This window comes from Diplotaxodon limnothrissa, linkage group LG5 (assembly GCF_057381915.1).
Source record: "Diplotaxodon limnothrissa isolate DT_005_m linkage group LG5, D_limnothrissa_male_GT1.1, whole genome shotgun sequence".
NCBI classification, from domain to species: Eukaryota; Metazoa; Chordata; class Actinopteri; order Cichliformes; family Cichlidae; genus Diplotaxodon; species Diplotaxodon limnothrissa.
In genome coordinates this window covers 36,920,141-36,941,906 of record NC_140600.1, presented here as the reverse complement: position 1 = coordinate 36,941,906, position 21,766 = coordinate 36,920,141, and the positions used below count along the sequence as shown (strand labels likewise).

At 41.0% G+C, this 21,766-nt stretch overlaps 1 protein-coding gene across 1 annotated transcript; it reads left to right on the top strand.

Moving 5' to 3' along the window:
• Positions 1–1,195: 1,195 nt before the first annotated feature.
• On the top strand, positions 1,196–16,610 carry arhgap40 (Rho GTPase activating protein 40). The gene is made up of 15 exons (XM_085354689.1): positions 1,196–1,350; positions 3,910–4,136; positions 5,016–5,221; positions 5,822–5,900; positions 6,662–6,810; positions 7,855–8,020; positions 8,519–8,610; positions 8,905–8,982; positions 10,272–10,431; positions 11,231–11,313; positions 13,833–14,039; positions 14,808–14,948; positions 15,352–15,503; positions 15,641–15,696; positions 16,193–16,610. Exons 1-15 carry the CDS (start codon positions 1,196–1,198, stop codon positions 16,297–16,299), a joined length of 2,058 nt encoding a protein of 685 aa, XP_085210815.1. The 3' UTR covers positions 16,300–16,610.
• The last annotated feature ends 5,156 nt before the right edge of the window (positions 16,611–21,766 follow it).

The window sequence follows — 21,766 nt, the reverse complement described above, 5'->3', positions numbered from 1 at the left end:
GTTTGTATGAGTCTTTGCACAAATTCAGAACACAGCAGGCATGGCAACTTTAATGTATGAGGATATTTCTTCAAGATTTTATTAAAACAAACAAATATATAATCTATCAGTAGACAATATAAAAATGTTTTAGGCCCCTTCCCCCTCATTTACCAGGTGTTTGTGTATTCACGTCCCCAGCTGATATGTAGGACATCAGCATGACAATAGAGTATTGAGAGAGCGAGGATGAGTCACTGATTGAGTGAGGCCTTTGGGGGTTACATACTCACAGGCAATGTTGACAGACCTGTTGCACTTGAGAAACTTTCACTTTATGTTCCTCTTACTCTGTTGTGCGCACATACAGCACACACATCATATCCTCTGGTCACATTACAGTCATTCTTTTTCTAATCTTTACCCGTGCCCAAGTATGCAGTTGAACGAATGCGTCTTTCTTCTACATATAAGGTATGATTTGATGCAACCTACTGCATCATTAGCTGTCTGACCGCACGTTTGTGCAATTTGTCAACACTTTAAAGCTGGGTTTTTTGTTGTTGTTTTTTTAAAAGGGGGAAAAACTCATCATTAGAAACATTTGATTTAATTATTTCTGGTCACATACATTGAAGAGGGGATTAAAGTGCTTCATCTGGCCATCTAAGAATCCTTGATTAATGAGCTTAACAAATGTCGTCAGGCTCATGCTCAAAGGTCAGTAAAGTGTCTGAAGTGCTATAAACATGTGATACAACATAAAACAAGTAAGCTTTTGCTCAAGGGTTCATTGTTTCTGTCCACTTAGGCTACTACTGTCCTAAAACAATGACTGTTTTGTGTTTCAGGGTAAGCATTTTAAGCCAGGTTTTGAAATGTGACAGGTCATAGATGTCAGTTTGAACCAGTAGGGAAGAAGATGTCAGTCAGGCGTATAAGGCAGGGCGCGTCACCTCGGAGTAACATGGGAGGGGACAGGTGTGAGTGATGTCTAGATGCTCACGGAAGTCGTCACTCCCTCTTGCATTCCTGCTCGAGCTTAGAAACATGCCACACAGCCTGAGCCACACTAAAGACGCTTCCTGTCACCTTACAAGAAACTAGAGCTGCGGACAGATTCGCTTCGCTCTCACACAGTGTTCATCAACCGGGACTGGATAAAGCTAGATTTTGTGCAAGACTCTAATTCCTGGATTTCTTTAGGAATGTGGATATGGGAGGTAGAGCGGAGGTAGTGGTGAACACGCTCATGTCCAGCATGCCCAGTACGCATTTTTCACGCTCCACACCGAGCCGCTTAAGGCTCCGTCCACAGACTCAATGGAAGGGCAAGCGCGTGAAGATATCCTTTCACAAGATGAAAGCCAGGTAGGTGTGAGAGTTAGAGACGGAGCTGGCTCACAAGAGCTTTGGTGAAGGTTTGGAGTGCTTTCTGTTCTTGAAGAGAAGTGGTGCAAATGACAGGTTCTGCGGTAAAAAGAACAAAAGGTTCTGCGAGGTTACGGTAGATTTACTTTTCGTTGAGAAGTCTGTACTTACAGAAGAGTTTTAAAAGGGTGACTCTCTTTAGATTTTTATCCCAACATTTATCACATGTGCTAACTGTCTCACAGTTTACAGACAGTCATTGGCGAGATATAAAAGAGTTTCACCTGGGTCACATATGAACTGCCAGGTTCGTATGTGATGGTTTTCATAGCTGCATGTGAGTAATATAATGAAGCAGCTTTTGTGTGAACAATAGCCTTTATTACATCACTGATTATTTATTTCATGGATGTATCATTATTCGCTTTATGGTCAAACTAACATTCATACTCCTATTGGCTGGAGAGTTTTGATCAGCTTCTATAAAGTATCTTTAATTATTAATTTATTCATTTAAATCTGAGTGGAGCTGGTAGAGGTAGGTGTTACCAAGATGGTGTTTATTATATAACTCTCGAACAACTGAAAATTAGTCATCAGAGGAGACGGGAATATGTAACTGTCAAAGTTAACACATATGCCAGACATCTGCTTCTCAAGCACTTGCAAACTGCATAAAACAGTTGGTCTCTGGCATGCCTTGTGGTATTTTCCATTGTTTTCTGATCGTTATCAGCAGACAAACGCATAATTGAAGGCTTGTTGCCAGGATCATTGCAACTATAAAACTGTTGGGTTAGGGGCGATCGTTGCTCAAGAGTTGGCAGTTCGACTTGTAATCGGAAGGTTGCCGGTTCGAGCCCCGGCTCCGACAGTCTCGATCGTTGTGTCCTTGGGCAAGACACTTCACCCGTTGCCTACTGGTGGTGGTCAGAGGGCCCGGTGGCACTGGTGTCCGGCAGCCTCGCCTCTGTCAGTGCGCCCCAGGGCAGCTGTGGCTACAATGTAGCTGCCATCACCAGTGTGTGAATGGGTGGATGACTGGATGTGTAAAGCGCTTTGGGGTCCATAGGGACTAAGAAAAGGGCTATACAAATACAGGCCATTTTACCATTTACTATCAATCTGTGAAGGTGGATTTATGCATCATTTTTTGCAGTTAATTTAATGTCTGTTGTAAATAATTCATGATCTGGATTCTTCACGGTTGTGATATATTTTGGGAAGAAACATTGTTTGAAATGTTCCTAAAATTGCTGAAATATTTGAGATTTTCCATTGAAATTCATTGGATTGGGGTAGGTACTGTCAGCTAGTCTGTATCCTAGAGTACTGCATGTGTGTTGGAATGTAGCCTCACTAGTTTCGAGATCAGAAAACAAATGGCAAGAGGCCATTTGGTTCACAAATCTCTGTGGAGCTGTTACTTAATACAATTTGACAGTTACGAAAAATAATTTTTATTTTAATTCAGTAGAACCACTTCTATTGTTAATAATAATCTGTTTTAATAATCTGGTAACTGATGTATTCATGTTTAATGGTGATGGATCTTGGAGTACAAAGTGCAATATCAGTGAAGAACAAACTTATATAAACTTTTGTGTCTCTGTTTCTCCGTGCTGTTACTTTGCAAGAAAAGAACCGATCATTGAAAATCTGTTGAAACTCACACCTCTGCCACCACCACCCGTGCCCCGCCTCCTCTGAAACTGGTTAGGAACACTACAGCACAATATGGAATAAAACTAACCAGACCTTGCTTTTGTTGACTGGTGGCTGATGTGGGCATCTGTGAGGAACATTTCGATAAGCTCACCAGAATTACAGCTGAAAGTATGACGAGTATTTTCTGATAAATATTACTTAATGATAAGCCACCAGGCATTCCACAGAAATTCCCCAGCATGCTTTGGTATGAGTTTTAACATTTGGTGACTTGGAGAATGTGACCAGGCTGCACACCAATGGAGTGAATCATTGATGTGCAGTCAGGCTACTTCCTGTGTCTGAGATCGCTGGGTCACATTTAATACTGGAGGGTGCAAGTGCATCTGCCAGCGGAGTGTGTCCTATTGTTGGCACAGAGCAGAAACCCTTGTTTTTCAGTTCTGTGCAGGAAATACAGGCTGCTTTTCCTTGCATGTGTACGGAAAGGAGACTCCGATCAGATTTATTCATTATAGAGCTGCATATTTTGTCTTCCATTGTTAGTATGTGACATTCACAGAAGGGCGTAACCCTGAGGAAAACAGATTTCACATTGTTACAGTGACATCTAGTGGATTTGTGGGGTACTTTGCCTCCGGGCCACATTTCACAAGAACAATAGAGACCCCCCTTTGTGTCCATTTGCGCCGTCTCTCTCCACACTCCTGCCCTCCCTCCATCCCACTCCTTTTGTCTCTCCATCTCTCTGGGCTCTTCCGGAGGATTCACCCTCCCTGCACCACCCCAGTCTTTGCCATTCATCCTGCGTTTGTATGTGCCTTTGTGTTTCTATCCATTTGTTTGCATGCATGCGTGTGATTTCTTTACGTGTGTGTATGTCTGCACCAGAGATCCCAGCCCCACCGAGATGAGCGTGGAGCCTTGGGCCAGCCCGCAGGACCAGGCAGCCGCTGAACTCTCTCACAGCGAACACACGGACACGCCGCCCTCTCAGGATCAGGAGCAGCACCCTGATAAACTCTGCCTGGACTCGTTCTGGAGTGAGGTTGAGAATATCCAACAGGGGAGTGGCTACGCAGACGACTGCAGCAGGAGAGATTCGAAACACTCCGAAGGTAAATACTGCAGATCCTGCACTGATTGAGGAGTAATGTAAAGAAAGAGCTGAAAAAGACACTCGCTTTAGTTTATGTGATAGCATTATAAACATTTAGTGCTTAAAGCAGCTGCTAGTGAAGAGTCTCCATGAAATGATGCATTAGCCATGGCAACATATCAGGTTTCTCTCATGCAGCAAAGTAGTGCTTGTCACCATGACAACACCATCAAACAGTCTGTGGCAGAGACTGTTTTATATGCAGGAGCCAAATAGCCATTCATGAATACTGACTTCTAATAGGAGTGCTTTTTTGTTATGCCCATTCAGATGATCTGATTGTGTTAATTCAGTGGATCCTTTTCATGTCACTAATGAATAGTGAGTGAGTGAGTGTTCAGTTTTATGTTTCTTATGGCTGAACATTCACTAACTGCTGTATTAAGTGTTGAAGAGCAATTGTTTTAAACTTCGCACTCAGCCCAAGTTATCATTTTAAAGCCTTTGGACCACCTACAATTGTTTATACTTCAAGTTTAGTTATTATAGATCACTTAGACTGCAGCCAACTGAGTGAACTGTTGGCCTTGTAATATGTTCCCTATTTAGAATTATGGATATAAAGAGAAGTTTCATTAAAGGTTTTTTTTTTTTTAATCTATTGGATTGGTTTCCTGGTACCCAATTTACATGTTACTTTACATTTTTAAGCAAATATTACCAAATAGTGTTCTAGTAAAGCTACATAGTTAGTTGTAGTAATTTAGTATTATTTGAAATACACAAAACTACTTCAGAGTTAATAGGGTTGAGTCATTCTGCATGTTTAAATGCATTTTATACAGATCATGTCGTTGTTGGTGTTTTTACATCCCAGCGTTATATTTATGTGTTTCAGAAGGAGAGCAGGAGGAACAGTGGTTGGCCGATGCTGGCTTGTCAACCCTCATCAGTGAGGACACTGAGACAGTAGACAAAACTGCCCTGCTGTCCACTCTGACCAAGACGCAGGCTGAAGCCGTTAAGCGTCGAGTAGAGACCTACACGCTCCGCAAACGGAACAAACCGCCACCGCGTGACGTTCGCGACATATTCAGCTCACAGGTCAGGATGCTCAAATACTGAACCCTTGACTGTATCTGAAGAAGGAAATTGTGCAGTAATGATTGTTTTACATTGTAGAATATCAGCCACTAATTAAAGGAAAGCAGGTAATTTGTATGCAGCTTTTCTTGATACACGCACATCAGCTGGTTTCCCGGGTTTCCGGTTTCAGCACTGCTGCAGAAACTGTGTGAAGGTTAACGCAAGTGCAGAATATCTGTTTCTCATGCGTTAGATTATACAGTAAAATGTAAGAGACTCAGTTCCCAGGTAACTGTCGTGACACATTCAGGGTCTTCTATTGTTCCAGCGATGCTGTCTTGTTTGATGGAAGAACTGATCTGTCACAATGAAGGCAAATCACATGTAAAGGCCATGCTTTGTCCTCAGAGACAGCCTTAGAGGGGAACAGAGACACTGTTCTTCTGATCCTTATCAGTGCTGTATCAAAGGAAACACCCTGCACAGACCATGTCCCTTCACTTAGTGGACACAGTTAAACACACACTTAATTCCCAGGGGTAGAGAACACACATAAAGCTGATATTTATTAGTGTGACTTATTGTGGAAACTAACATGTCCGTGATCTTCCTCTACAGACTCTCGTGTCCGAGTCTCAGCATAGTGAAGACCCAGCACAAAACAGCATGGCATCGGTAGCCAAGTCACCTTTATCAGGTAAGAGCTGCTCACCTTACTTAAAAAAATTACTAAAGGGAATAACAAAGTGGTGGAGGCACTTTTTAGTCTATTCTAAAACACTGGCTGAAGTCATTTCAGTAAAATAATTTAATCAAACTTTTCTTTGAGTACCTGACTCAAACCAACCCTTTGTTTGGATTTTCCATCACCATTGTGTCATTTTGATAATGACTCACATGTTTAACTGCAGTAGATGATGAAATCAGGTGAGCTTCGGATTTCTGGGGGCCTGATGAAGGTAGCTCAGGCCATGGCTGCGTCATCTGTTTTCTCATTGGTTCATATTAATCCCTGGATAACCACTGGCCTCTGCTTAATGCTGCCTGTGTGTATTTTTTTTGCCAACTTGACAATCCTGTTTCTCATTTTCATTTTTTCAAAAGTATTGAACACATGCAGACATCTGATAGCGAGGAACAGTCATGATTAACACAATAGCATACTTGTCTTACAGATGAACTTTTGGCACAGTTAAAGGTGTTGTGACGTCAGTATTCTTGTTTTTATGTGCTTATGCAATGATTTGTTTCCCTGATTTAGCAGATAAGACACAAAGTCTGTTCACAGAACATTTCCTCATATCAGGGCTTCCTGTACATTTTTGTCCTTATCGTTCTTTTCTTCATATTATACATTCCCTTTTTATTTTGGAGGTTAGTTTTGTGACATTTCTACAGTAGTCTTGCCTGATTGAACTAATAGGCCGGTGTTTGTTTATGGAAATATTTTCTGCTCAGCTGTGACCCCAGAGCATCAGCGAGGTACTCCCAAAGATGAATACTTCATCACTGATGTGGCTTATTGTGAACAGGCCGTCATCCTCATCAAACAAGCCAAACTGCCACAGAATAACAGCCAGCGCAGGAAGGAGGACGGCACCCTGCCCGTAAGCACCCAAACAGTTTTCACCTCTCACACTCATTTTCTAGGACAGCTGCAGCTTTCAGAAGACTTCTGGGGTTTAAATATGTTGCTTTCTGCTTTATAAATGTTCTGGTGATAAAATATATCTACTTGTACATTTATTTCTTTTGTTAAGAAAAACTGTTGGCAGAAAAGATTTCAAAAGAATAAGAGAGTGCTAGTAACAGCGTGATTTGCGCATCAAGTGGGCAGTTTAGTTCAATTTAAGCTTAGCTGTAAAAGAACTTACTGTCACTGCGCTGATGAGCGGCTTGTTTCACTCAAACCTTCATGAAGATAAATGACAAGAACAGATTTTTTCTAAATGTTACAGCATGTTTTGCCGAAAGCTTTTAAGTCTTACAACATCTTGAGGCCTCAAATATTCAACAGCATCACCAACCGGCAGGCTGTTATCAGAAAAAAAACAGTAATTACAGCTATATAAGGAAAAAAATCAAGGGGTGAGGGCCACACTAACAGAAACCAGTGTACGTTTCAGTCGCTGATTGGATTAAGACTTTCATGTAAAACCACATGCGCACAAACACACACACACACACACACACACACATAAATGTTATTATAAGCCATTTGCAACAATCAGTGCTCTGCTGTTGCTTAGATAACAGGGTTAAGGAGATAAGGAATGATGGAATTAGCCAGAAACAAAAGGAGAGTTGTTGTGTCACAGAGTCCAGCAGCTTTATTTTTCTATTTCAGGCTGAATAAGTTTGCTCTGAAAAAGGGCAGAATTAGTGGTTTTAATTAGTGAGGTTACATGTACTAACACACTACATAGAGATAAACTTATGTAAAGTACATTATAATTACTTTATTATTTACAGAAATTAATTTGCATGTCATGCTTGTTCTTTTTCTTTTTCCACTTTCCTTTTCTTTCATTCTTTTTTCTCCCTCTTTGTACATTTTCTGTATTCTCTCCCTCTTCACCTCCACTTTCTAACTTTCAACTGCACTCTGGCCCCCTTCTGCTTTTCCTCTCCTTCCACTATCGCCTCCCCAGCGGGTCATCTGCCCCAAGTGCCGTCTTGGAGTGACTCGTATTCAAGATCTCTCCCACGCTGACATGAAGAAGGTGCGTCAGTTGGCTCTCATCGACATGACGGCGCTGTGCGACCTCCTAGAGCTGGAGGTCAAAAGGCACAAAACTGGCAAGAGGAAAAACCCAGGTGTGATTTCATTCACCATCAGGTCGTTACAGGAAAAGCACACATAGAAATGTTTGAGGCATACTGTGAGGGTAGTAGCTTTAAAAATAAACACACTGGAGAGAAAATGATGATTTTAACTGTATGTTGTGTGTTTAGATTTTGCCATCTATATAAACCTGACAGCTTTTTCACTTCCGCCAACTATTCCTGTTGTTTAACCGATAGTTAACTAGTTTAACAGTGGTCATGTCCGGTGTACTGACGAGTTGAGTATATTCAAAATCTTTTTTACATGCGTATTCTCCACACAGAATAGCACGAAAAACTAGACTAAACTGTGGTTACATATTCTTTAGAAACAATCAGTCATAAATAACCTTCAAAAATGTGGGTTAGCAACAGTATAGCAAAAGCAGTGACCCGTCTCACACAAAACATTGAGACTTTGCCCCGTATTCTGTTCGGGCCAGATGTTTATATGAGGGCAGGCATGACTGACTCTTTGGTCTTTCACAGAGAGCCCGCTCTTTGGAGTCCCACTGGCCACGCTGCTGGAGAACGATCAGAAACTGAAGCCCAGCGCTTCGATTCCTCTCTTGCTGCAGGAAGTAAGAACTCTGAAAAATATCTGTGTCATGTGTCCTAAACAACATACATACTGTTTGTGCATATTGTGTTCTATATATGATGTTTATGATTCAAATCTGTTGATCGCACAAACTTCACAAACGTCTTCGAATCAAAATCAGAAAACAGGCCCCGTGTCCTCTGCATCTGAAACACTTTGACCACACCCTGTTTGTAGCAGCAGTTACTGAGTATAACCAGCAGAGGTGATCGAGAGATTCTTATCTAACGATGCTCAACTCTGCTGACGTCTTTCTCTCTCTCTCTCTCTGCAGTTGTTGTCATTTCTGGAGAAAAAGGGAATCGATTCGGAGGGGATCCTGCGTGTCCCAGGATCTCAGTCCAGAATCAAGGTACAAGAGCAGGGTCTACACACCTCATTACTGTAATAAATAACTGGATGTTTAAAGCAAAAAAAAATAAAAAAATTTCAAACCAGCCAAAATATTGACACTGTAAAATGTCAGAAATTCCAGATCAATACAGAGGAAAATCAAATGGCTTCTGCCAACTTTAACTATAGCTGACATTTAGAAAAACAAGGTCCAATGAGACAAAATCAATACAGCTTTTGCAGCTGCTGGTGTAAAGCAGCGCTCACGATAAAGTATTTAATTTCTTACACACTCAGGTGACGGTGAATCAATTAAATATCAGCAGCCACTAGAGGGTGCCAGTTAGCTCTAAAGAAGGAAAAACAGCTAGAACAGATGCTGGGGTTGATGACAGCAATTACACAGAGAGATGTAACTGGATTGGTATTTGTTGAGTTTATTGTTTTGACAGCAAATCAAACAGTTAAAATGTATTAATGCATTTAATGCTTACACAGCGTGACCCACCGGCATCCACTGGCATTTGGTGTTTTGATTTCTGCTCAGGAAGACTGAAATGCTAACACATGAGTCCAAAATGCAAAAAGTACAGGAACAAAGACCATCTGACTAAGATGAAGAGAGGAATATATACTTGATGACTGGAAACAAGGCACAGGTGGGAATGATTAAACAGGTGAAACTAATGAGGGCGAAGCAGACAGTCATAAAGGAGGAACAGGAACAAAAACAGAAATGAGAAACCTTCAGAGTAGAACAGGAAGTAACCAAAAAGAGTAACTTACAGTGAAACATGAAGACAGAGACGGGGAACACAGATTAAGATGAACAAAATGAGCACAAACATTATTCTATGAAAGTTTAACAAAATTAATTTGATTGAAACTATAAATAGATTTTAGTTTAAGTCTAGTCATCCAGTTGGTCCTGTTACATATTTTCTGCATGACTTTTCAAACACAATTAGAGCTAATAATAGAAAAATGTTTGCAGCCTTACACAAGGCACAAATAAAGACTGTTGTCAGTTAAATTTGCACATATACAGATGCACTTGAGATGAAGTATGTGAAAGTACATGAAACACCTTTGATACCTTTGTCCTGAGGTCCATCATCATGAATACATAATTTATTACTGTAAAGGTTTTAAATGCATACAGGTCAATGTGCTTTCAAATTGTCAACGCTGAGTTATGCTGAAAATTTTAAACGATGACTGATCCTTGACATTATCTGTGCCGGGTCGATAGTTTGAATCAACATTTATGTCACGTAGCTCTTAAACCGCCATCTTTTGTGTCTGCAGCTGCTGCAGCAGAACTTGGAGGCCAACTTCTACTCACGGCATGTCAGATGGGATGAAGTGAGTCCGAACGACGCCGCTGCACTGCTCAAGAAGTTCATCCGTGAGCTGCCCGCTCCTCTGCTCACCGCGGAGTACCTCAACAACTTTAGCGCCGTCAGGGGTCAGTCAAGACTAAGTGACAGCTCTTGCTGGATAAAACATCTTTTGTATTTGTGTTATATTTGTGGCACAGTGTTGTAGCACACTGTTGTATAACTAAGTATTTTGGATTGGACGAGAACTGTGTCTGATGTTTGTATTAATCCTTAAAGGTTTTCATTTTTAGGACAAGGCTTTATATTTACAGTGCAGCCATACAGTCAATCAGCATTTCACCGCTAAAGTACCCGAGTATAACTTTGGATCATTCATTCATTGTTGCCAGGTTGTATCAAATTACTGTACAGAGCATCAGCTCTTCTTCCCCTCCTCTTCGCACTAATCTGCTGCCCACTTTCACAGACAGCTCAGCAGGATTCACATCATAATTATAATTATATTAATTATAATAAGTCTCTTCACCTCGACGGCAGCGCCGTGTGACACTTATCTATTCTACTCTGGCTGAAAAATTAAAATTAAGATGAACAAGTTGATACCATTTTAAGAAGTATCCCTGCACTGCCACAAATACATGTGCAGTGACACAGCTGTACTGTAGATCAGTGCATTTACATTAGTTTCACTTTAATAAAAATACAGATTGATATTAATAGAATCTAGCTGGTGTGTAGCTTGCGAGGAGGATCACTGCGATGATGAATGATGTGCGACCGCAGAGACATAAGCTAACAAAGCTAATGGCCACCTGTCACACTGTCATTAATCCTTAGACATACCATTATTCTTTGTCAAACAGAGGAAATGAATTATGTGTGCGTGTGTGTGTGTGTGTCTTACCTAGTTGTTTCTTCTTTTAGAAATCACAGAGCTGAAACAGAAACTCCACATGCTGAACCTGCTCATCCTGCTGCTGCCCGAGCCCAACAGAAACACACTAAAGGTAAAGACAACACAACACAGACACAAACAGTGAGTCGTGCTCTCAGACGCAGTAAAGCCTTTTTGTTCTGGCAGAAATCCGTGCAGCTCCTTATTGTGGGCTTGTTCAATAATGGAATATGACTTTTCTTTTCACATACCACCTTTGTGCTTTTTATTTACTATATTTACTCACTTTAACTTGTTATGATTTCGTTTAGGAGCACAGCTAAAACAGGTCATTTTAATACATGTTAAGTCAAAGTCAAACGTTGTCTTTACTCAAAAACGAGAAAAGTTCTTTTGACGGCATAAATATTAATAACTTTATATTGTTTTGTGCTAAAGGACTCACATACTTTTAATGCTTTAGTCACATTTTTTTTAATACTTGCAAAAAGTTGTAATGCTGCCTAACATGTAAATAAAATAACAGCAACAATGATTTAATCATTTCGTACTATATTTTAAACAGAAAATGTTCATCACAGCAAATTTCATCAAAGCATTTAGAGATTCAGTGGCTTTCTTTAAAGAAAATAAAATGCTGTAATCTTCATGCAGTACTGCATTAAAAACAGACACAAGTCTGTCCTGGAAGTCGGTGCGTGGGCTCAGGAATACTTAGTAAGTGAACGCTGTCTGATAACTTGATATCCAACAAGTCCAGTTAAACCTCTGGATCAGAGCTCATGTAAGATGTGCTTTGGAAGAACATCAGGAAGAACACTAGCTTATTATTAGCACTCAGTTCAAAGGCCAGAATGTGTGAAAGCTTCACATCTGTCTCATTAATGCTGAACAGCAGTGTTGGTCAAGTTACTTGAAAAAAGCAATCTTCCCCAAAAAAGTAATCTTGTTACTCTACTGATTGCTTATTTTCAAAAGTAATTAGTTACTTAGTTACTTTAAAAAAAATTACAACCTGAATAGGTGATAAAGCGATAGATCTTTCAGCCCAATTCTATTTTTTCTGCATAATCCATCATATAAAATGTAATCAAATGAAAAAGTCTCTTTTTGAAACTAGTTTTATTAGTTTTAATCTTTTAAATTTACGCATGAAGCAAACATTAAATTATATGCAACATTCTCTGACTGGAAGAAATTTGTTTAACATTTACATTAACTTTTTTCTGCATATTCCAGCATATAAAATAAAATAGTTTTTTGTGTTTACACTCTTTCAAATAAATGCACGTAAAACACAGCAGAAAAGAAATAAAATCAAACACTCAGCAGTCCTGTTGCTCTATTTTCACCTGTATAGCAGGAGTGGGGCAGGCGGAGGTTTGTCCTGGTGCAGGTGTGTCCTAGCGGTCAGTGGAAGGATCTGGGAGTTTCATATTCCCGTGGCAGCGTACTGTCGGTGCTTGAGCGGAAGTTTAGGGGGTTTTTTCGCTGTAAAAAGAAGTTTCCTTCCCACGCAGTGAGCAGCGAAATCTTTACTTTTTACGAAATCAAACTTAAAGTAAGGTCAGTACTTCCACGCTTTAAACGCTGCACGTCATACTCTCTGCCGCATTTGTTACCGTATATTATCCGTTGTTGATCTGCACACAGCTGTTGCCACGAACGTCGCACTCGCTTACGTCATTGTCATGAGACACTCGCAAAAAACTCCAGTTTTTAGTAACGCAGTAACGCGGCGTGCTTACAGGAAAGTAACAGTAATCTAATTAGCTTTTTTGCAATAGTAATCCCTTCTTTTACTCGTTACTTGATAAAAGTAATTGGATTACAGTAACGCGTTACTTGTAACCCGTTACTGCCCATCTCTACTGAACAGTAAATACATTTAAGGATTCTCTCTTTCTCGGGAAAAGCCTTTTTTATTTATTTTTTATCAAGATGATACTAAACCACCTTCTGCATTGTATTAATCTTTCAATGTTAATTTAATGTCAAATTTCTAGTATTTTGTAGTGTTACATTGTTCCTTTCACTTGCATGCACATGAAGAAAATCTCCAAGTTTCAGAGCCAAGTTCAAAGTGTAAAACGCTACATGAATGTTACAGAATGTGTGAATGACCCCACGTGTTAAAACTGTACTTGTGAACAACAGGCTCTGCCACGTTTGATGTCACACTCTACAGACTCTACTTAGATTTTCCACAAATGTATCCAGGATGACACTTGACCAAAAGCACTGTTTCATAACACATTACTGTATTGCTCTGCTCCTATTCCACATTTTAAACACTCTGCTCTGTTATATAACCGCTTGCATTAACCATGACTCATTTTCACTAAACACAAGTATGCAGTCATCTCCATTTATAGCAACCAGGAGCTTAAAAGCCACCTGAACTAATTACTTTGACTCCAGCGTCACAGCTGAAACTTTCTGTGCATTAGCATACTTCTCAGCAGAGGTGTTGCAGATGATTCATTCACTGTAATTATTCACTTCATCGTATTTTGTCCTGCATCTAAGTGCTCTCTTTTCTTTTTGAAAGACATTTAGCTATAGATCAGTGCATTAAAGCTCCAAGCTTTAACAAAAGGAAACCTGTATCTGCATCCGTGTTTGCTTTAGGCTCTGCTGGAGTTCCTCAGTAAGGTGGTCTCCAAGGAAAAGAAGAACAGGATGAACTTGTGGGCCGTCGCAACCATCATGGCTCCCAACCTGTTCCTGCATAAGGCTGTCCCAAGCAGACTAACTGAGGGTGGAGAGAAAGGACAGGCGGAGAAGGCGGCGGATGTTATGAGGCTCCTCATCCGCTACCAGGACCTGCTCTGGACGGTAGGACAGAGATCTGAACCTGCAGCTCCTGAGCCACATGCAACTCCTTTTGTCGATCTCCATAAACATTTACATTTTTGATTTATTGTTGTTGCACGTGATTCTTTACATTCTCAAAATGTAGTAATATGCAGCCTATACACCAATAAGCTAATAGTATCGTAATAAACTAGTATTCTGCAAACTAAAATGTGCATCAAAGCTTAGGTTACTGCTGGCCTACTGGCCTGCTTGGTCTGCTGCTGGAGTGGAGTCCGAATCAACCAAAAATCTGATTTTGCAGCTGGTACACTTCTAAAGTGTTGTATTCATTATCATTGTGGGCTAATTTTAATTTAAATCACTGCACAAACACAGGCAGGACTCAGAGCCGACGTAACTTTCTAGCTGGTCAGTTTTAAGCAGTAGCTATTTTTCCTCAACTTCTAAAGAAAATTATTGTATTTTGTATTTTCACCCCCTGCAGAGTAGTCATGTGGTAAAATAGTTTAATTATTTGCCCCTTTTGGGCTCATTTGTACCTAATAGACGTGTTACGTCCCTTTATAAGTCCCAAATGTATTTTGAAGCTCCACGCAGATATTTTTGTAGGGATAGGTTGCCAACTCCTGCTGTATTTACTTCACAAGTTTAATTGGTTTGACAAGGTCACTATAGAAACTTCCAGAGTGAGGCTGTGTTTTTGTTTTTGTTTTTTTTCCTGCCAAACAGTGTGTGAACATTTCTTGGCATGAGACAAACATTGTGTCATGTTGCTCCTCTCTCCAGATCCCTAATTTCCTCATGAGCCAGGTGCGTAGGCTGAACGAGAACAGTAACCGGCGTTACCAGTTATACGATCGTCGCTTCAAGAACCTGCTGAGAAAGATTCACACGGACAGCAGGGAAAAACCGGAGAAAAACTCCGAGGTGAGCTGGTGTCACAACACTGTACTGCTTCTTTCACTAGAGACGCTGCATGCCAGGCCCGAAGGACCATTTTATTAGAGTATTAGAAACTTTCAGTTGGTTTTTAAGACAACACAGTAGGTTTCAGCTGGTGGTGGAGCCGGACAGATTTCTGACATAAGCCGGTTAGGGATGAACAAGTGCACCATGTTTGTGGGAACTTCTACAGTGAACTGTTTTAGCAGTTCCCTAAATTCCCTTTGTAGAAAGAAAGGCATAAGTGTTCAGCTACCGAGAAATCAATTTCAAATACAATAACTGTGAGATTTTATACTATATAAGTATCGATGCGTTTGATATTCAAAGTTATTCCAGATGATGACCAAACAGGAAGAATAAATTGTGCTCTTTTTGTGTCCTGCAGCCACATCGTACAGTGAAAATCCAGGTTGGAGAACTGGAAAGCAGCACGATGGATTATCAGCTTAACTTAAATTCAAGAGCCTCCGACCTTCTCGCCCAGTTTTACCGCCAGTTCCTCAGAAGCCCTGAAAATGGAAAGGGCAAAATGCGGAGGTACGATATCACAATATTAAAAAAAATGTTTTTAATGCATCCAGCTGTGTTGCACGAATCTGTCTGCTCATACATGTGATTAGTTAAAAACAAAAACAGACCCTCATGCATGGTGTCGCGTGCGTGTCTCTCAACAGGAACGGCTCGGTGGCGTATTCGGACTGCGCCCTGTACGAAGTGGGCGGGAATATCGGTGAGTGAAAGTGTTCTCCGACCGGTGCAGCACTGACATTTGCGTGTCTTTCTGCTCACTGAGCCCACGAGTGTAGCAAGGTCTTACGTAATGAAGTGTACAAGCGCCAAAGAGACACGAGCAGTGCATCTGCAGTTATCAGAGCAGACAAATGCTTATTACACACATGTCTGCGCGCTCACATGAGAGCTGACACAGTACAACCGAAACTTTTTGTAATCTGCACTACTTTTGTGGTCGAAAAACTCTAATCTTTATGCTTTAATACAAGTACAAGGATTAGAATTGATTAACAGTCAGCACATTCATAATCAGCTGACAGAAAAATGGGTAGAAACCATAGAGATGATATAAACAAGTTCATATTCTTTTATTGTTAAAGGAAAAACAAAATCATTATGAACATTTTTGTAATGATCCTTGCCATAATTGTTTGATCCATAAATTAATTAATTGATATGTCTTGAAGTTCACTTTTTGTGTGTTATTTCTGCAGGTGAGCACTGCCTAGATCCAGACACACACCTTCTAGATTTGTACAACAGCAATCCTGGAGGAGAGTGGATCATCAAAAGGAGACCCAGCGGCAGCAGGGGGCTGTGATGGATGGACTGAACGAAAACTCAGTTTCAGACTAAACATAAAGGCATCAAGGTCTACGGAAAAATCAAATCCACACAGCCATCACTTCTTCATATCCTGTTCATCCCGTGAGCAACAAGCGAGAGGGAGACAGATGGAGGAAGCGGGAACGGATAGATGGAGAATCTGCCTGGAGCAGAGCCTAAAAACTGTCTGCGATCACACGAACACACACTACCCTCTGTCTTTCTCTTCCTGCCTCTCTCCATCTTCTTCTTTTCCCTTCACTACATCATTTCTCTCCTGCGTTGCAACGCTGAGAGCCTAAAGCTGCCGACGCGACTCATTACTTCCAACAGAGAACCTGCTGCACAGAAAAGAGGAGAGCGACCGGCTGGACAGTTTGCTTCGCCATCTTTTCTCTCAAGCAATCGTATCCAACCATGAGCGAGCAGATGGGGATGCAGAGCACCTCTGGCTATAGAGAGCTCACGCCCTCTGTCAGGCCAGCATCTGCTCCACAAAAGTGTTTTTCTATCATGATTTATCAGGGCTTTGTAAAAAGCTCAAACGTGATACAAGAGTTTTATGTGCATATTTGAAGAAAATTTATTGTCTAATGCTAAAAGTCAGCAGAATACAAGATTTCATTTGTAAATATTTGCCCGCCTGCATCTCCAGTGATTAAGCTATTATTACATCATCAGTCTCCAGTGTTACCACTGCTCAGTCACTTATACAGCCAGTTCATACAGATAACCCTGGATATTCAAGTATTCAGTGAACAAGGACACATGTAGCAGGTCAACTTTCAGTCTTATTACGAAATTCTGGATTTCTCAACTTTTGTCAGAAAAAAATAGTTGACCATGAAGTAATACATGAGGTGCTCCATACCTTGATTTCTTTGTTCACCCACCAGTGTTACTTTACCATAAATCAGGAGAAACACAGCTTTTAAAAGCTGATTTCTTTATTCTTCTATCCTGACTTAAGCAGCAAGTTTTCCTATTTACACATTCTCTTTACATCTAGAGCTACTCGTAACCTCGTGTAAACAAATTTGAACATAAAACCCTTGGATCATTTTTTTGAAACAAAAATAATGAGAAAACAGCAGCATGACAGAAGACACTGGGCACTTAAGCTGCTGGAGCAGAAGCTAACCTGGAAACAGACAGTTGATCCAGATCGATCCAGATTGATTTTGCAGCTTTGATGACTTAAGTAAACAAAGACTGGGGTTTGTCAGTGTCAACTCCCTTCTTCACCTGTGCCATTCAATGAGGGAAAGAGACCCTGATGAACTGATATCCCTTTATCTGTGAAACCCTGCGATCTCCTGGGCATTAAAATAAAAAAAAAATCCTCGGACTTCCTGAGCTGCACAGAGCAGCGCTCAAAGAGACTCTCTTGGACACCACGAGATTTGGTGTTGTGACCTCAAGGACAGTGACTGTACCTCTAAAGGGAGTTGTAAAGGACACACAGTGAAGCTGGTCTTCTCGTCTTTTTTTAAAAAACACACGAATGAAGGCGAAAACGAGCAAAGTGACTCATGGGGTGTACCGGGATTATTATTATTATTATTATTATTGTTATTATTTATATGAATGTAATACCGTTGTTGCTTCTTATTCAGTGAGTATTGTGTAGGATAGCGAGACTCAGTGTAACAGTATGATGTGTTAAGCTGCCCATACTCGGTGTGGGAGTTTGCAGTGTTTGTGTTCATAATTGTTCGTATGCTGGCATTTTTTTAATGGATCTCTTTACATCTGTTAGTAGGAGAAGTTGTATAAATATGGCTCATTCATACACACTTTAAGGATAACCCTCTGCAGTAGGACTGTTTGTTGTGAGGCTACTCAAAGCTTTTTCCGAACGCAGTCGAGCAGCAGATGAATGTATTTAATATTTTGTACCGATCGCCAGATGTGAATCGTTTGCTCCTCGCAGACGGAGCCATGTTGGTGCGCCGCGGCCATTTTGTGGGAAGCGTTTCACACACTCCACTCGATAGACGGGGTAATGACAGCCGGCCCGCACCCGACATCTATCAACACCCTCCCCTCCATCTCTGTCACTTCCCTGTAATGGACCATAATGGCAGCGCAGCATCAGAAATGCACACGGAGGAATCGCATTTCTTTGATAAAGCAGAACGTAATAAATGGGCGTTATAAATTCTGCTGCCCTGGACCTGATGACAGCAGTGTGTGTGTGTGTGAGTGTGTGTGCATGCACGTGTGTGATCAGCTTCATTACACAAGTCCAATTGGCCCGTCCCAGGGTCCCAGGCACAGTTCAGTGCCTTGGCACAAAGCGAGCTGATGAAACTGCCTTCTGCTGACAATCAGGAGAACTAGGTCACCTCTGAAGCAGCATCCCGGAGGGCGAGCACCCTGAGGAGCAGAGCACGTGGACACGCATTGTCTAAACCCACACGCTGAACAACAGCGTAAACAGGGGCACAGGTTCACACTGCAGCAGCTTTCTATGATCTATGTTTGTATGTGAATGTATTTGTGTGTGTGTGTGTGAGTGTGAGAGAGAGAGAGGACGTTTCCTCTCTGAAACAGTGTTATCTGTGTGATTACCCAGGGACTCTCACACAACTACATGAAGGACATTTACAGTTTTTAATATATCTGTGAAAATATTTCTTTTCTGTAGAAAGAAAAACTTTTGAAAAATGTTCCTTTTTTTTGTCAATAAATGTGAATCTCATGTTGTGTGAAGCATGATTTATTTTTTCAATATGAGTTAATGGCTGTTGGAAAGATTGCATCAACAAACGCATCATTCATCAGCACTACAGTTACAACTGCCACCTCTCATCCATTCCCTGTGTGCTTATGCACCAGCAGAAAACGGAAACCATAGACACGTGTGTGAAAACAGAGAAAATCTGGTGGTGAAGCATTAGTTTAATCTGCTGCAATAATCAATAGAGAGATTAACCTGGTAATGTGGGCGCGCGAAGAGGCCAGAGCTGCTCTGTTCCTTGATTAATCATCACCAGCTCGCCTAGAAAAACCATTTACAACTAAGTGCCTCATCAACTTCAATTATTCAAGGTCTCAGCGTGTCCAAAAGGGCGCTTGGAAGACAAAAAGAGCAAAACTGATGTATCATATACTGTTCGATCATTCATTCTTTCAGTTTTGGTTTGCAGAAAATTTGATTTTAGAGATGCATTTGATATTTTTGGAGTTAAATATTAAGCTTCCGCAACAGCAGATGGAGTTCGTTGTCTTATTATTGTATAAGTTTGTAATGCCAATGTAAGTGTGTAGAATATATCTTGACAATTGTGATTTTTAAAACAAAATCTAAAAGAAAATGACAAATATTTCACACATAATCCCAGATTCCCCTTCAGACCCTACTTTTCTGAGAATGTGCTGTGTGTTTGGTTCCTTTTCAAGCCCCATTCACTCATTTCTGACAACAAGAAGAAAAAAAATCAGACACAGCAGCCAGCCTGCCAGACGTAGGCCCCTTTGGCCTGCTCCAGATCTAAATTACTGTAATCAGCGGATGAATAGCAATCAGCAGCCTTGTATGGGCTGCTGGCAGAACGCCTGACCCCCGGCTCTCTGCACCAATCAGACCGCCACATCCCATTCACATCTAATCATGACGTGCGCTCAAAGCTCGCCACTTCCCTCACAGTTGATGGAGGAAGCACTCTTCTCCTCCTTTTTATCTTTTTGTGTCAGGTTGACCGGATTGAAGAGGGGATGACAGTTTTAAATGAAGCTCCTTCCTGTGCTTACGTGGTGGCAGCCACGGTTTCCCTCCTGGCACTGGCTGTAGAGGAGCCACCACCAATGACAGCTGACAATTTGCACAAAAAAGTAAAAGTTTTTTTCAAATTCCTGCTAATGATGAGTTCAAGTGAAGCAGGAAACAGCATTGCTCTAAAATTAACAGGTTTACGGGACTGCAGCTCGTCCTGGAACAGGATGAGCGAGCGGAGAGTTTGAGCCAGAAGAAAACCTCACGGTCCTGATTACAGGTTTAAACCGGCTGAGTTAGAGTCAAGTATTGCTCGCTGTGAGTCAGGGCCTTAAACACCACTGTGTTGCCTTCGGTAATGCGGGGGCTTTATTGAATTGAGGAGGACGTTTTATGTGACAAATTACACATTTAAAAAACGCAGCTGAAAGATTTCTGGAGCTCAAATTAAGGCCTTTTAATCATTTCTATATTTAAACAAACAAAAGCAAAGAACAGATGTTACTCAAATGCCTCCCAAAGAGAAAAGCAAATATTATTATTATATTGAAGCCAGTATTTCTCTTATATGTCATATATTTGCATGGCAGCATGTTTAGCCTTCAACAGCAGAGCTTTTTTTCAAAAAATGACTGAACAAATTTTATTTTGGTAAAACCAGAACCACAATAATCAGACTTCACTTCATTTTACAGCTCTGAAAAATTCAGCATGTGCAACAAGGCACTCAGATGAAGGTTTTAAAGTCAAGATCGCCTTCATTAACTCCAGTAGTTTAGACCTGATACAACAGTTACTTCAGTTGGATGTTTGAGCTTTGATGTCCAATATGACGTGTGCAGAGTCTAGTTTGTTGACTTGTGCTGTGTAGTTGAGCATTAAAAAGCTTTTTCTTTTTCAAAAAAGGTTTGAAATACATATTTTTTAAAACATTTTTCTTCATAGGGGCTTATGCCACTTAGATCAAATGCCTAAAACAAGTGTTCTAAACAGGATTTGCCAAACTGCTGGGTGACGTCATAGTGTTCAAGCTTGCATTAATACAAAGTGCAGTGTACAAGTTAGGTGCAGCAGGACCAGGTCGGGTATTTGGCTCTGCAGTGAGCACCTGAAGGCTCCCTCGAGAGGTGCTGCTACATTATTGCACTAAAACTCTATGGGAAATAAATGCTGAGTAATGGAGACTAAATTAAATATTTGAAACAATGAATTTGCTGATTTAAAGATTCTGAGTTTTTTTAATAAGGAAGATGGAGTAGATACAATATGTTTTTTGGGGAGGAAAACTGTATCTGGCACAGACGATTAGGTTTCTAGGTGTCTGAGTGGAGGGGATGAGTTTTTACTGATTAACAAACAAGAAGACAAGAAAACAAGAGAGGTAATAAAGGGGGGTAATGGAGGGAGAACAGGGAAGCTTATCTGCCGTGAACAAAAATGCCTCTGTCTCTATCACACGACTCACACCCTCCACTCTCTCTTTCTTACCCTCTGCCTCCCCCGACTCTATCCCACCCCTCCGCTCGCTGCCAGGGGTGGATCCAAGCGTTTATCTCCACCATCCAGCCCCGATGTTTCCTAGCAACAGAGCATGGATCATTTAACTGCCCCTGCATCCTGTGTTTCATCCATCCAGTTGTTACATGCAGTGTGCCAACTGCCTTTATTCACATTTTCTCTGCTTTTCTTTCCACCTCTGAGGCCTTTAAACTCTCATCAGGTTCTTGGTGGGCTTTTTCCCCCC

What these genes read in the sequence shown, in the direction of transcription:
- arhgap40 (XM_085354689.1), top strand. Translation starts at nt 1,196, where the DNA reads ATGGGAGGTAGAGCGGAGGTAGTGGTGAACACGCTCATGTCCAGCATG. An exon ending in CCAACAGAAACACACTAAAG is followed by an intron (nt 11,314 to 13,832) that starts GTAAAGACAACA and finishes TGTTTGCTTTAG; the next exon opens with GCTCTGCTGGAGTTCCTCAG. An exon ending in GGAAAGGGCAAAATGCGGAG is followed by an intron (nt 15,504 to 15,640) that starts GTACGATATCAC and finishes GTCTCTCAACAG; the next exon opens with GAACGGCTCGGTGGCGTATT.